Raw genomic sequence first — 13,929 nt, forward strand, 5'->3', positions numbered from 1 at the left:
AACTTTAGCTGGTGTTTCAGGAGGAAATTGGAGTATGGGGTGGCATTCTGGGGCTCAAGACAATGATCACCAAATGGAACTGACATATTTAAACATTATATAAACTAGTACTGTTTTATGTGATAATACAAGGGGGATTTCTGCCTGGAATAAGTATATGTGATAGGTATTTGGAAACTGAAATGGAATCTATAGTTTATTGCAGAGATCTTTCCAGTAGACACACACAACCTAAGGTGACAGCATTTAAGCCTTTCTGCAGTGTCTGACCAGTATCCATTCTGATATTTTTTCCTGCTTCTCCATTATGCTATCTCTCTCTCTCTCACTAGTATGACATAGTCAGTGACCAATAGGTTCTGTGTCATTCGACCTTGGTGTTTTTCTCATGTTTTTCCTCCTTCCCTGAAGGATCCTCACCCTCCTTTCTGCATGATTGAATCTTCTACACTCGGCATTATGGCACAGCTGAAACTCCCTTCATTGACTTTTCTTTGCCCGTCCCAACCCAGAAACATTTCTCGCTTCTGTGGTCTGGAATGCTCATTATCCACACTCACTTGGCAATTACTAAGAGTACAAGGCAATATCTTTGTTTTTCTATATGTTTTTCTACTACTGGGCAAGATCATAAGTTCCTCGTGGGCAGAGATCACAGGTTATTCTTTTTTTTTTCTAACGTGGCCGTGTTTCCCTATACATTTGCCAGGCATCTACCATGTGAGGGGCTGAGGGTACAGTGGTAAACCAACTAAGAGCCCTGACCTTATTTGTCAATTTTTTTTAACATGGGTAAACTTATTCAATTCTTAAAGTCTTGGGCAAAGATGGGGACCCCAGCATCCTCCTTTTCAGGAGTAAAAGCCCTGGCTGGCCCTCGTTGAAGATAGACTCAGTGGGGATGTGAGGATTCACAGCCATCTGGATTTTAAGGCCTTGCTGGAATAGTTTCATTCCAGATGCTCTACTATTCCTAGCTCCTGGAATGATGTAAACAGTGATTCACACCATGGTAGGCCTATGCAGTTTACCAAGCACACTCATCACATGCATCAGGCTTTCAGGGAAGGTCAGGTTCTAACATGTTAACTGAGATTCACCTTCAGGTCACCAGACTTGCATCTATTTGCTAAACACCTATCATGGCCAACAAAAGTTTTCTCCTTTATTCTTCAGTGATGAATGTGCCAAAGAGAGGACAGTGTGGGGGCAATGGTGTTTAACTTGTAGCAGAATAGAGAGCTTATTTTGAAGTTCTTTAGCAAAAACTGTTTGGAGGAATGGCGATTATGATTTGGGTCTAGGCTGTGAAAAAAGCAAGGAGGGGCTGGAGGAGGGAGGAGTGTCCCAGACTTCCCAGTTCACATGGCCGAAGTCCAAATCAACCCTGGCTGCTAGGTAAAAGGCAGTGAAGGGGGACCTTTCAGCCTAAAGGGAATTGGGGGGTGGGGTGGGATGGGCAGTAGAGTGGGTTCGGTGGAGGGTTCTGGGAATCCGCACCTGTGGATGAGCGGGTGCCCAAGGTGTCCCACCCTCTTCCTCTAGGGTTCGGGGAGTGGCTGAGGGGGGCCAGGCCGCGGGCGGAGGTGAGCGGCGCGGGGCGGGGTGGGGGGGGGGAAGGGAGGGGTGAGGGGGGCGGGACGGGGCGGGGCCCGGCGCACCTGGGCGGGGAGGGGGAGGTGCGCGGGGCCGAGCCTGCCGGGGGCCGCGGCGCGCGCCAATGGGCAGCGGCTGGCAGCGCGCCCCGCGCCCGAGCCGCAGTCGCGCCCTCTCGCTGCCTGGCGAAGGCGCGGACGGCGCGCGGAGGCGAGCGCGGGGGAGACGAGCTGCCGGCGCCACAGCCGCCGTCAGGGCATGAGGATGGCCGTGGGCTCCGTCAAGATGCAGCCGCCGTGCGAGAGCCCGGCCCTGGCCGCGGCGGCGGCGGCGGCGGTGGCGGCGGACGGCGCCCTGCGCCGCAGCCCCAGCGCCCGCGAGCAGGAGCGCGAGCAGCCGCCGGCGCCGCCACGGCCGCGGCTGAGGGACCTGCCGGCACTGCTGCGGAGCGGGCTCACGCTGCGGAGGAAGCGGAGCGCCGCCGGGGCCCGGGTGAGTGGCCCGGGCCGGCCGGGCCCCAGTGGGCACGGGCGGCGCGCACGTGGAGCCCGCGCCCACCCTCCCGGGCCGCAGAGGGGACATCTGGAAGTTGGGGAGGTGGCGGAAGGGGCACCCTCGTGCAGGGTCCGGGGACGACGGGGTCGTGGGGTGACCCCCGACGAGCGACGGCTTCCCCCTCCCCTAGTTGCACCTGACTTAACCCAGGGGCACCTGGATTCCGAGCGGCGGACCATGGGCATCGCCGGAAGAAGGGCGGTTGGCGTCTCCCCTGAGGGGAAGCTGCAGGTGTCCCGTACCCAACTGTCGGCTAGCCGTGTCCCGACAGCAAGCCTCAGGCCCCACAAATGGGAGCCCAGTTTGCTGGAGGTGTGAGACGTGTGAGCATGTCCGGGACGCCCCGTGGCAAGCTCTGGGCATCGGGACTCTGGCCGCCGCCACCGGCGAGGTGGCGGCACACGAGTTGGAAGTTCCCGGGGCGAGCTTCCATCTCCGGGGTTCTGGAGACTCCAGCACTTAGTATTTGGTGACGCCCCCTTGAGCAGAGGGGTGCACGCCCCTCAGAATCTTAAATATTGACTTCCTGATGGTGTGTTCAGATATGATTTCCTGGTGAAGGAGTGTCCCTGGTTGTGCATCTAAGTGCATTTAATGGCCTGAACGGGTCGGGCATGTTTTGTTAGTTAGGAAAAGCAGGACAGCCTGATGATTTTCTCCTGGGATCTTTCACAAGCCACTCAGGAGGCCCTGATGGGGCCTCAGGCCAAGGGTCTGACTTACTGAGGTTTCCCTGCCCACCAGGGCTTTAGGGCAACTTTGGTAGGTTCTACTCAGTTCTTTAGGATTTGTCGCTGTTAAGGAGGCTTTACTGAGAAGCTGCAACAATGTAGTTTGGGAAGGAGGGTGGTGGTGCTGTAATAAACTGAATCTTGGTTGTCTGCTTTAAAAGGAGACCTTACTGGAAGACTTTTAGCTCTTGCAAAGACAGGTTTGTGGAAACGTGAGAGTTGGGGAGAAACATTTTGTTTTGGTGTGGCTTCTTTGGCAAGGAAGGACCTGAATTGGTGTAGGTCTTCAGCCTGTCCAGGTTGTGTTCGTCGTTTCTAAAGCATTTTCCTTCTAGTGTAGGGGATATCTGTATGTGATCTACCTCAGTAGGATATTCAGAGGACTATCTGGATGTAGGACATCTTAAAGTCCATGACTAGTGGAGTCGAGGAATTGCCCACAAGTGACCTTAACGTGGGACATACGGGATTGTCTGCAAAGAAAGCAAGGAAATGTGTCCCAGAGACGTGGTAGCTGAATAAATGCAAGAACCAGAGTTATAGACTTTGCGGGAATCTAGGGAAAAGTAGGTCAAATCGTGTTCCTATTATCCTTGACAGATACTTTTTCATGGCACAGAATACTGAAGACATGAGGGCAGCCAGGCAATCTGTGACGGGAATTGCTGAAGGTTCCTGTATAAATAGATCTGTGTGTTCATCTGCATAAGGCCTTGTGTTTCTTGTTGCCTGGGATGATGTTGTATGCCTTGCCAACATATATATTTACTCTTCGTAATTATTCTGAATGTGGTTATTTCCAATAATATATACTTCATTAACCCTTCTTTGATCCCAATCCTGTATTGCTTTTGGATATTCCAAACACATTTCCTAAGTGCATGGCTAGCTTCTTACTGGGGAAAGATTGTCAAATTTTCCCATGTTGAAAACCCATACTTTTCAACTATTTCCCCTTCCTTTGGCTTTGGAGCCATCTTTGTGATTTTGGAAGCTTCCCTAACAAAGAGATAAGAAGGAATTTGAAAGAAAAAAAAGCAGGTGAACTACATACCTGCATCAGTCTGTTCAGGCTGCTGTAACAAAATCCCATAGACTGGGTGGCTTAAACAACAGAAATTTATTTTCTCACCATTCTGGAGGCTGGATAGTCCAAGATCAAGGTGCCAGCAGATTTGGTTTCTGGTGAGAGCTCTCTTCCTGGCTTGCTTTCTTGCTGTGCCCTCACATGGCCATTCCTCTGTGTACATGGATGGAAGGAGAGATCTGTCTCTCTCTTCCTTTTCTTATAAGTCTACTAATTCCATCATGGAAGCTCCACCCACATGACCTAGTCTACTTCTGAATACCTCCCAAAGGCTCTACCTCTAAATACCATCACGGTAGGAAGTACGGCTTCAACATATGAATTTTGAAGGAACACAGACATTCAGTCCATAACAGAAAGTATATGTAGGAAAGAGAAAAACAGAGGAGATATGTACCAAACCAGTTAGTGACTTGTGAGCATCTGGGCTCATCTGGTTAGCTCTTCAATTAAAGCAGTGATGCTCATGGAACAAATCATGGCTTAGATCCTTTGGTGGACTTAAAATTTTGTATTCTATGGCCTGTACCTCCAGATTACTGCTGAGTGATTGTAGGGACAAATTAACACAAGTTCATTACCACTGGATTTATAAAAAGGCAGTTCTAGGTATTACACAAGTTGGTAAGAAAGTTTGCAATTTCTGTATTGACCAAGACTTGATTTAGGAATACCTGTGGTACTTGTCCATGCTGCCGTGGGCCCTCACAAATCTGGACAATCTGACATCAACTGTCATCAGGTAAGCTCTTTGTAGGTTGTGTTGCCCAACCCAGGTGCCTGGTAGGCGGTCTCTTACTGGGAAAAATTATGCTGACATTTGGTTAATATTGCAGAACTCCTGTGTTCCTTGGTTCAGTCATTTCTGATCATATTGAATACCAACTGATTAAGACTCTGCTAAGTGGAGAATGTCTAAATTTTCCTTTGTGGGAGGACCCTACCTACCTCCTAAAATCAGTAGTAAAATAAGGCACAGCTTGAATTCCCACCAAAACCCTTTAGTCATTTTTAAAAATTGTGTTATGGAGATTATGAGAAATAGTATGATAAATACCCAGCCTTCAACAGTTATTAACATTTTGTCAGTCTTGTTTCATTTATTTCTCTTCCCCAGTTTTCTCATGGGGGCTAGCCCATTTTATTTTATTATTAAGTTTATTTATTTATTTATTTTGGGGGGGGAAGGGCAGAAAGAGAGGGAGAGAGAGAATCCCAAGCAGGCTCTGTGCTGTCAGTGCAGAGCCTGATGTGGGCCTTGAACTCATGAGCTGTGAGATCCTGACCTAACCTGAAATCAAGAGTCAGACCTTTAACTGACTGAGCCACCCAGGCACCCCTAGGGATGGTATATTTTTAAGCTAAATCCTAAACATCCTGTTATCTTACTTATAAATGTGTCAGTATACATTTCTGATAAGGACTTCTTTTTTCTTGAAACAATGGCCAAACAAACAAACAAACCCAAAGACTTTTATGCCTTTTTCTCACCTAAATATATTAACAACGATTTCCTAATATGATTCCCGTAGTCACATATTCTGAAAGATGTATTTTTACTTATGATTTGTTGGACTCAGGAACTAAACACAGTCCACACATTACATTAGGTTGTTAGGTTTTTAAATCTATTTTCTTTTATAATAGTCCCCCTTCCCTTCTTTTTGATTTGCTGGAGAGAAAGAGCACAGATCTGGTAGAATGATCTGTTTTCTGGGCCAATTTCTCACTGGTGTCATTTAGCTTGTTTCTCTCCTCCCCCTGTCTCCTGTAATATGGTAGTTGGATGTAGAGGCCTGATTACATTTAGATTCAAGGGCAAGCATCCTTCGTAGGTGGTGCTTTGTAAAATCTGTTGTAGTATAATCACAAGACACATGATGTCTGAATCTCTCTCTCTGAGATGTTAAGGTTGATTAGTGGGTTCAGGTAGAGTCAACTTCCCTTTCACCTAATGATCTTAGCATCCATAGATGGTTGTAGCCTAGATCCATTTCATTAGAGATTACAAAAGGGTGATGATCTGAATCTATCACTTCTCTTGCATTTATTAATTGGTATTCTGTGTGTAAAGAACTTAACCCTCATAAGCTGTATGGGTCTCCTGAAATTCAAGTTGTGTGGGGAAGACAAGGAAAGCTCATTTTTTTTTTCCTTTTATCAATTTTCTGAGTAATGATTTGGTGCCCTAACGGTCTCTCATGATAATCAATGAGTTCTTCTTTTTTAAGTGTCACTAAGAACTTGTGGACCTCAATGTATTTGTTTCAGTCCATTGCAGTCAATATTCTTTTTGACCCTTAATTTGTCTTTATCTGTTGTATACTTTTTACAAGGCCCCAGTAGTCTCTGATAACCTTTCTTGCTTTCTGGCCCAAGATATGCTAAACTTACCTTGTCCATTTCCTGCTTCAGATCTGAAATCAGCCATTTTCCCAAAGGGCTCTAATTTTTGGTTGACAGCTGTTCGTTACCCCCACCCTTTGCCTCTCTTAGTGGTTGCCGTATTTTTTTACCTTGGTTTTAGGCCTTCCATCTTAAGTTTTTGTTTCTTCTTAAATTCTTCTCATCAGGCTGCTTCTAAGACTGTCATTTTCTCCCTCTAATAAAATAGCTGGTAACTACCATTCCCTTTTTCTATATATACTGTCAAATTGCTGGGACTGACTTATTTCGGGCTTTGGCGGCTGCGATCTTTTCTGCAGCGTTCTACCTCTTTCATCTCCTCGGAATCTGTTTCATTTACAGCAGGCAGAATGATTCACCAATTGTGCCAAATTGACTGTTCACCCAACAGTGACAGTCGGCCTTCGGATTATTAGACTTCTCTCCGCTGCTTTCTTCTCACTCAGGCAGAGTCCCTGTGGCATGGCAGGTGCTCTTGAAACTTGGGAAAGTGGAAGAACAGCTAGTGGCTCTCTGCATGAGGTTCTCTCTTTTCATTTGGAGTCTCGACCCAGATGATTCCCTCTCAAAAAAGGAACAAGGTAGCCCATTTCCTTTGTCCAAGCTGGAGTGTTTTAGGTGTGATTTAACACCCTCCTCTGCTGGAAATAAGACCTTGTTGACTGAGAAACATGTGCTGCTTCAAGTTGTACCAGTATGCCTGAATTATAGTCCTTTTGTACACACACCTTACAGGCAAAGCATGTAATTTTAATTTGTTCTTTGTATTTAAATTAAAATCAGTGGCTGACACTTCATAGCACTTAATTATGTGCCATGCATGTTCTGATACAAACTTCAATCCTCCTAACAAGCCTGTGAGTTAGCTGCTATTGTTTGCATTCTACAGATGAGGAAACTGGAACATAGATGTAACTTGCCCAAGAATGTGGGGGCTGAAGGAGGTTTGAACCTAGCCAGTCTGGTTCCATAGTCCCTGCTCTGAATTGTCTCTCTGGTTTTCCACAAATGCACTGAGGACAAAGGGTTGATTTTAGTCTAATTAGCCTACAGTACCTGTTGATATTACCTTACAACTCGGAGAGTGGTCAGTAAATGCTGTTGATAATGCCAGCCGTTAATCTTTCTTTCTTTGAGCACTCTGAGGCTTGTGATAGACGTACTGGGTGTGGGGGCAGGAAGGGAGGGGAAATATTGTTGAATGGCTACGAATATTGACTAGAATTAAAAGTAGCGTTCGGTGTGTCATAAGCAAAAATCACCCAGGGCCATCTTGATCAAGGCCAATACAAAAATTTGTGAATTCGCTCGCTTACTCTTTTCTTATCTGCTTATGGTAGCCTGTCAGAGATAAGGGCCATTAAGGGAGGCATGCATTTTCCAGGGAAGGTGAGTCAGATCAGATAGGAGGGACATTTGATGATCTTATTTGAGAAACATTGACTTCTTACAGCTTGAACCTTGATAATACAAAACAGTGTGGACGTGGCTACAAATAAAGTGAAACTCCACAAATGCCACCTCTAAAAATGAAAAAAAAAAAGAAATTATAGATTCATTTATTCTACTTGAATTTCATGTAAATTCTAGTAAAGGACCTCAATGGCAAGTTAATGCCCTATTTACTTCCTTTCTCTCTCCTCTGACCCCTGGCATTGGCTTCGGTTGCAGAATTAGATCCCAAGGAAAGAACATGCGGAGTGGCTTCAGAAGCTGGGTTTGGATTTCAGTGCCATCATTTTGTAGCCTTCCGTGAGTTATTCTTGGAGCTCTCCAAGCCTCCGTTCTTCCTCTAGAATGATACATATCATGGACCAGGTTTTCAGAGAATAGAGACAATGTATGGAAAATTTGGGGTATGTTGGAACTTAAATTGTTCCTTCCCCAGCCGGATGCTTATTCTGGGCAAATTGACACTCATAGACATTTATAGGAGTCTAGTAACAAAAATTTTTTGCTTTCGCATGCAATGTCAGATTCCATGTTTTTTAAAAACATGATATCCTAACATTTAGTGAATATCTTAGGTGTTATCTAAATACTGGTACCATAACAAAATATCCTCAGCTTCACATTTGCGCTGTTTCTTAAATTGACTTGGCAGTAATTGGTAACTTGTGTAGCTGAAAATAGATGGAAAGGTGGGAGATAAGTCACTGGTGATGACTTTGAGTACTTGTGATTTTTTTTGCCTTAATGTTGCATAACAACCTTTATTAGGAACACTGATAATCCCAGTAATGGTATGCAATCTGGAAGTAGTTCGTGAGAAGTTAGAAAGTTTCATGCAAAAGTGAAATAGTTAAAATCAATGACTTAATTTTTTGTGGTGAGTTGTTATTGTGATAAATTAGTCATAAATGGATGTGGAAAAGGGATGGTCTGCAGACACCGCTGTGAATACTGGCACATCTTTATCAGATTAAACTTCAATAGTCTCTTAAAGGGAGGAAGTGTTTTCACGTATGAGGAAACTATAGTCCAGAGAGGTTAAGTAACTTTCCCATGGCCACTCAGCTAGAAAGTAGTAGAGGCAGAATGGAACCCAAGATTGTCTGATTCCAAAATCTATGGCCTTTGCTCAATGTCATGTTGTCTAAGATTTTGACATAATTATAGCCTGTGGTATATTGAAACTGTAGATGTATAGGACATTTCAAGTCAGGACAAAACATAGCTCATTTTCTTTCCGGCGTCTTCAGTAATGGCTTCCAGGATCAGTCTTTAATTATTCACAAGGTTGACAATGGCTTGGTAGCAGCTCTTCCTCATCTCCCAGCAATACCAGCCATTGTACAAGAAAGAAGGTTTGGCATGACTCATCCCAGAAGCCGTTGTTTTCCCAGGTGGTTTGGAAGTCTGACTAGCTCCATAGTACAAACGCACTTGGACATTTATAAAGCAAGCAGTTTCCTTTTCTGGTGTTTCTAGAAGAAAGGAAAAGGAGGAGTTTGTTGTAACTCAGGACTTGGGTTCCTGATGGCAACTTGTTTGCTATTTAACATACTTCAAGAAGTGAGAAGTATGCATACCTGTCAAAGTAACTGAATCCATTTACAATTGAATAAAATCATTGAGAATACACAAATGTATTAATAAAATTAAACTTAGATATATTTACCTTTTAATATGGTGTTACTACCTGAGGCAAATGACTCTTAATTTTTTTTTTAATTCCAGACCTTTTTAAGAATCAAAGGATGCACCCCAGAAAAATGCACATGCAGATGTAATTTTTGCATCTCATTTTGGAGGGCTTATGGATATTTTGAAGCCTGGTCCACAGACCCTCTAATTAAAAAGCCCTTCCCTACTCTGTGTTCTGGAGGGTACAACCATGGTTCTCTTATTTTAGTTTTTATCTTTACTCCTTCTAAACATTTAGCATAGCATCAAGCCCTCATTCAGTTGTCAGTTGAATAGTTCCTTGAATTAATGTATTTTTTCGGTGTGTTGAATTAGAAATTATTTGTCTGTGAATGTAGCAAATGTTTTAGTGGTCCCTGGTAGGTGGTGGTGGTGGTGGTGGTGATAACCTATTATTGTTGAACAAATCCTATCACATTTTTGGTGTTGGGATTATTCGGAGTACTTTAAGACCATTAACCCATTTAATCCTCATAACAACACGTGTGGCAGATCACTCTCCTTGTTTCTTCCCCAAGAGGGGAACAGAGAGGCACAAAGGTATTGATTTTGCTACTCCCCAAAATGAGGTGCAGAGAGGCTAAGGAAGATGCCTGAGGTCACCCAAGGAGTGGAGGAGCCAAGATTTGAACCAAGGAAGTCAGGCTCCATATTATGAGGTCTACCTATTCAGCTGTGTCCTCTCGCTAAATAAAATAATTAATTTATTGTCTTAATTACGGTCTCTCCTTTTTTGTTTGAAGGCTTTAGAAATAGGGATGTGTATTAAAGTTGATGTAATCATTTAGTGGGATTTTTCTTTTCCCCTGTAAAGCTATTATTAAATTGATGGTATGTCTTAAAATTGTAGTACCTTAGAATAAAGGAACTATAGTAAGTTATGTTTTAGTTTTTAAATATAGCTTCATAGTTTATTTGTAGAAATATCACAGTAAATCACAGCTTTAAAACAGTGCATATAAACACAACCATGTCTATTTATGAAGGGTGAAAAATGTGAGTTAAGATTATACTAACAATTTATATGAACACTGATATTGCTTGGGTAACAATTTAAATGTCAGAGGAGAATACATTCAAAATTTTCCTACAAAAAGCATGAATAGCCTCAGAGTAATGTTGAAGATTGAAGAAACTGACATTCTTCTACATGGAATTTTACATATATGTATATTTTATGTTGTATATTATACATAATTTATATAATTTAAATAGCAACATAAACATAAGTTTATATTATGCATGATTATATATAATTCATCATATATAATGTTATATAACTTATTTTAAAATTGCATTTAAATTTAATGTATAATTTAAATTATATTTAAATTCAATTTATAATTTATTGTATATGTTTATATTATATAATCAGATATATAATTTATGATATAATTTATTGGTTTCTTCACAGGTTTTTTAACAGTAAGATTTAAAAGTTAATCTTATATAAATTTATTTTTTTTAACTAAAATTATGAATATACCCAAATGATCATAGATGTAGACTTGTCTTTGTCACTACTTGGTGTAGAGAGTTGGCTGATTTTACCTTCTGTGAGTCAGTTAAACTTAAAATTTTGTCTGCTTTGTTCATGAAACATTGGCTTCTCCCTTACAACATGCTTTCATTGTGCACTATTTGTGTTATCCATGGAGGAAAATCTTTACTAAATTGAAGAGTTCTGAAAAGAGGGCTTCTGCAATCCAGCTGGTTGTCTTCCCGTATTTTTTTCCTAACTGGTCTGGCAACTTAAACTCCAGCCCCATTGGTGGCCTTGTCATCCAGTTGAATTTGACCTTGTCAAATCATTTACCTGCAGCTGTTCTGAGGTGTACATGCAAATACTTGTGATTGCCCAACACTTACACCTTTGGTGCTGACTGTAAATTTGTCTTACTCTTGCATGTTACTATTGCGGGAAGTGAACAGCTTATCACCGCTGTTTGGTCTAACACTCTAAATGTTGACTGTAATGAACAAACACCACAAATGATTTTGTGCTGTGAATTTATATATAGGTATGAAATCTTTTGTAGAAAAGGTAGGGAAGATGTGTGATGATACCTTTTAGAAATTAGGGCAAGTATTATGCCTGTTTCAATCTATTAAAATAGAATTTGGGGGCATCTGGGTGGATCAGTCGGTTAAGAGTCCATCTTTGGCTCTGGTTATGATCTCAGAGTTAGTGGGTTTGAGCCCTGCATCCGGCTTCATACTGACAGTGTGGAGCCTGCTTGGGATTCTCTCTCTTTCCCTCTCTCTCTGCTCCTCCCACACTTGTACTTTCTCTCTCTCTCTCTCTCTCAAAAATAAATTTAAAAAACAGAATTTGGCTGTAATACAGTAAATATTTTTCTATATGTTTGTCATTTAGCAACTGTGTGACATGGAATAACAAATAACCTTTCCGAGTCTCTATCCCTAATACTGTTGCTCTGTCATGAGAAGCGATAGTGGGATAGAGGTCCGATTTTCATTTCTTGCTCCTTGTGTCCCCAAGGTCTGAGAAGTGGTCTTTCTCTCTTGAGATGCAGCCTCAACCCCGGAGCACTTTGGGACTTATCTTAGACAAATGTAAAGAAGGGTCATTAATATTCACCACATCCCTTGAGTTGGTGAGGGGGAAGATAATGCAGCATTTGAACTGCAGGAAGAATCTGATTAAATTAAGAATCTGTCATATGAAAAGAGTAGAAAGAACATATCTATAAATCTATTTCTAGAAGATTAAATTATTTGGCCATAAACAATTCTGTGAGAGGTGTCAGAAGAGAACTTGACAGCCAGCCCTTTGTGTCCTGGGAGATCTTACCAGGTAGCCTTATCTTCTTTTAGATAAGAGGTTTGTTGCTGTTTCTTATTCTCACTGAAAGCTGTTTCTTCGCCTCAAATTGACATCAATATTTATTTTCCTCTACTATTTTAAATTTATCACAAATATTCAAATAGCGCCCATTGACGCATTCAAATTTCCTATTCTTCTTGGCACATAACTCCTTTAAAAAAAAGCAGCCTAGTCATATTTTAATCTACCTTGAATATCTCATGAGTTTTGAGCTTAAAAAAAAAATTCAGTTCATTAGTAGTTGGCTGTTCACTCTGCTGTCTTTTACATAATGATTTACATTTACAAAATACTTTCACATACATTCTTATTTTAATGTTTTCATAACTCTGGAATAAAGTATTTTTTTCTTATATAGATTTGAAGGCTGGTTACGGAGTTTTTTTTATATGCCACAATCTCACCATCTGTGAAGCAAAGATAGGGTGGTGAGACTAAGTAAATTAATATGTGAAGGCTATTAAGACAGAGGTAGTTATGCAGAAAAATAGCTGCTTCTGTTGTCATTGCCATCATCATCGTCAACATCATCATCATTGTCTGAAGTGACAGATCTGAGGGAGTCCAAGGTCCCTTTGAAAATCCCTTTGAAAAACTGAAAGAGGTCTTACTGGTCATATTGATGGCCATTAAGTGGAAGAACTGAGGCTCAAACATTACTGTCTTAATGAAGGTCATAGTAAGGAAGTTAAAAGAGTGAGGGGCTCTATATCCTGGACTCCTGGTTAGTCCAAGGGTCTTAGTTAGATTATCTGTGCATTTCCTAAGGTCCTTATCTTTAGCTCCCTAAAACTAAAAGACTTCTAAAATTTTAGCATACTTGAGGATCCCTGGAGGGCTTCTGAAAACACAGATTCCAGGGTCCCCACACTTAGAGACTTTGTTCAGTAGCTTACAGGTGAGGCCCAAGAATCTGCATTTCTGTTGAGTTCCAGGTGATGCTGCTGGTCCATGGGCCACACTTAGTAGCACTGGTCTAAAGGCCGCACAAGTTTGGTGACCTTCAAAATCAGAAAATTACTGAGGCAGGAGTCTACCTGGTTTCCTGTTTGTCACCGCCATGATAGAAGGACAAATCAAGATGGAGGACCATGACTATGAGAATTTTATTGAATTAATAATTTTGGGAACTGCCCCTTATTGGTTTCTATAGAGTGGCAGTTAAAAAAGAAGTGATGAGTATTTGAAACATAAAGAGTTTGTAGTACCTGTGTCTTTTCCTAGGCCCACCCACTTGTGGCTTTTAAAGGCTTGCCGTTACTAGCTCCTGTGTGCTGCAGCATCTCTTCTTGGGTCTCTGAATCTTTCCTGCATATCTTTGATAGGCTCTTTTCTGAGAGGACCCTTGACTGCTATAGGAGGCCAAGGAAAGGCAGTGTTGGGAAGAGTGACAGTAGAAGGTATAGTCTTGATGAGAAGGATTTCATGAGTGGAGTGGACATTGGCAGTAGCCGAGGCAAGGAATCCAGCCTAGCCCCTGAAGTTTAGGTGGAAGATGAGGCTAAGGAGGGCAGGGACAGGGCCTGGCCTCTAAGGTGATGCTGGGATTAACAAAAGGT

The 13,929-nt window shown here is 42.3% G+C and overlaps 1 protein-coding gene across 2 annotated transcripts in view; it reads left to right on the plus strand.

Annotated features, from left to right (window-relative positions):
* The first annotated feature begins 1,731 nt into the window (after window positions 1-1,731).
* RAPGEF5 (Rap guanine nucleotide exchange factor 5) overlaps window positions 1,732-13,929 on the plus strand; it is a 225,985-nt gene continuing 213,787 nt past the window's right edge. Inside the window, exon 1 of one of the 2 annotated variants that reach the window (XM_058724848.1) lies at window positions 1,732-2,088. In XM_058724848.1, the coding sequence (XP_058580831.1) occupies window positions 1,855-2,088 (234 nt within the window). In that variant the 5' untranslated portion in view covers window positions 1,732-1,854. The remainder of the gene's footprint in view (window positions 2,089-13,929) is intronic. The other variant, XM_058724849.1, reaches the window with a different exon arrangement.

The sequence above is a fragment of the Neofelis nebulosa genome, chromosome 4 (genome assembly GCF_028018385.1).
Source record: "Neofelis nebulosa isolate mNeoNeb1 chromosome 4, mNeoNeb1.pri, whole genome shotgun sequence".
Lineage (NCBI taxonomy): Eukaryota > Metazoa > Chordata > Mammalia > Carnivora > Felidae > Neofelis > Neofelis nebulosa.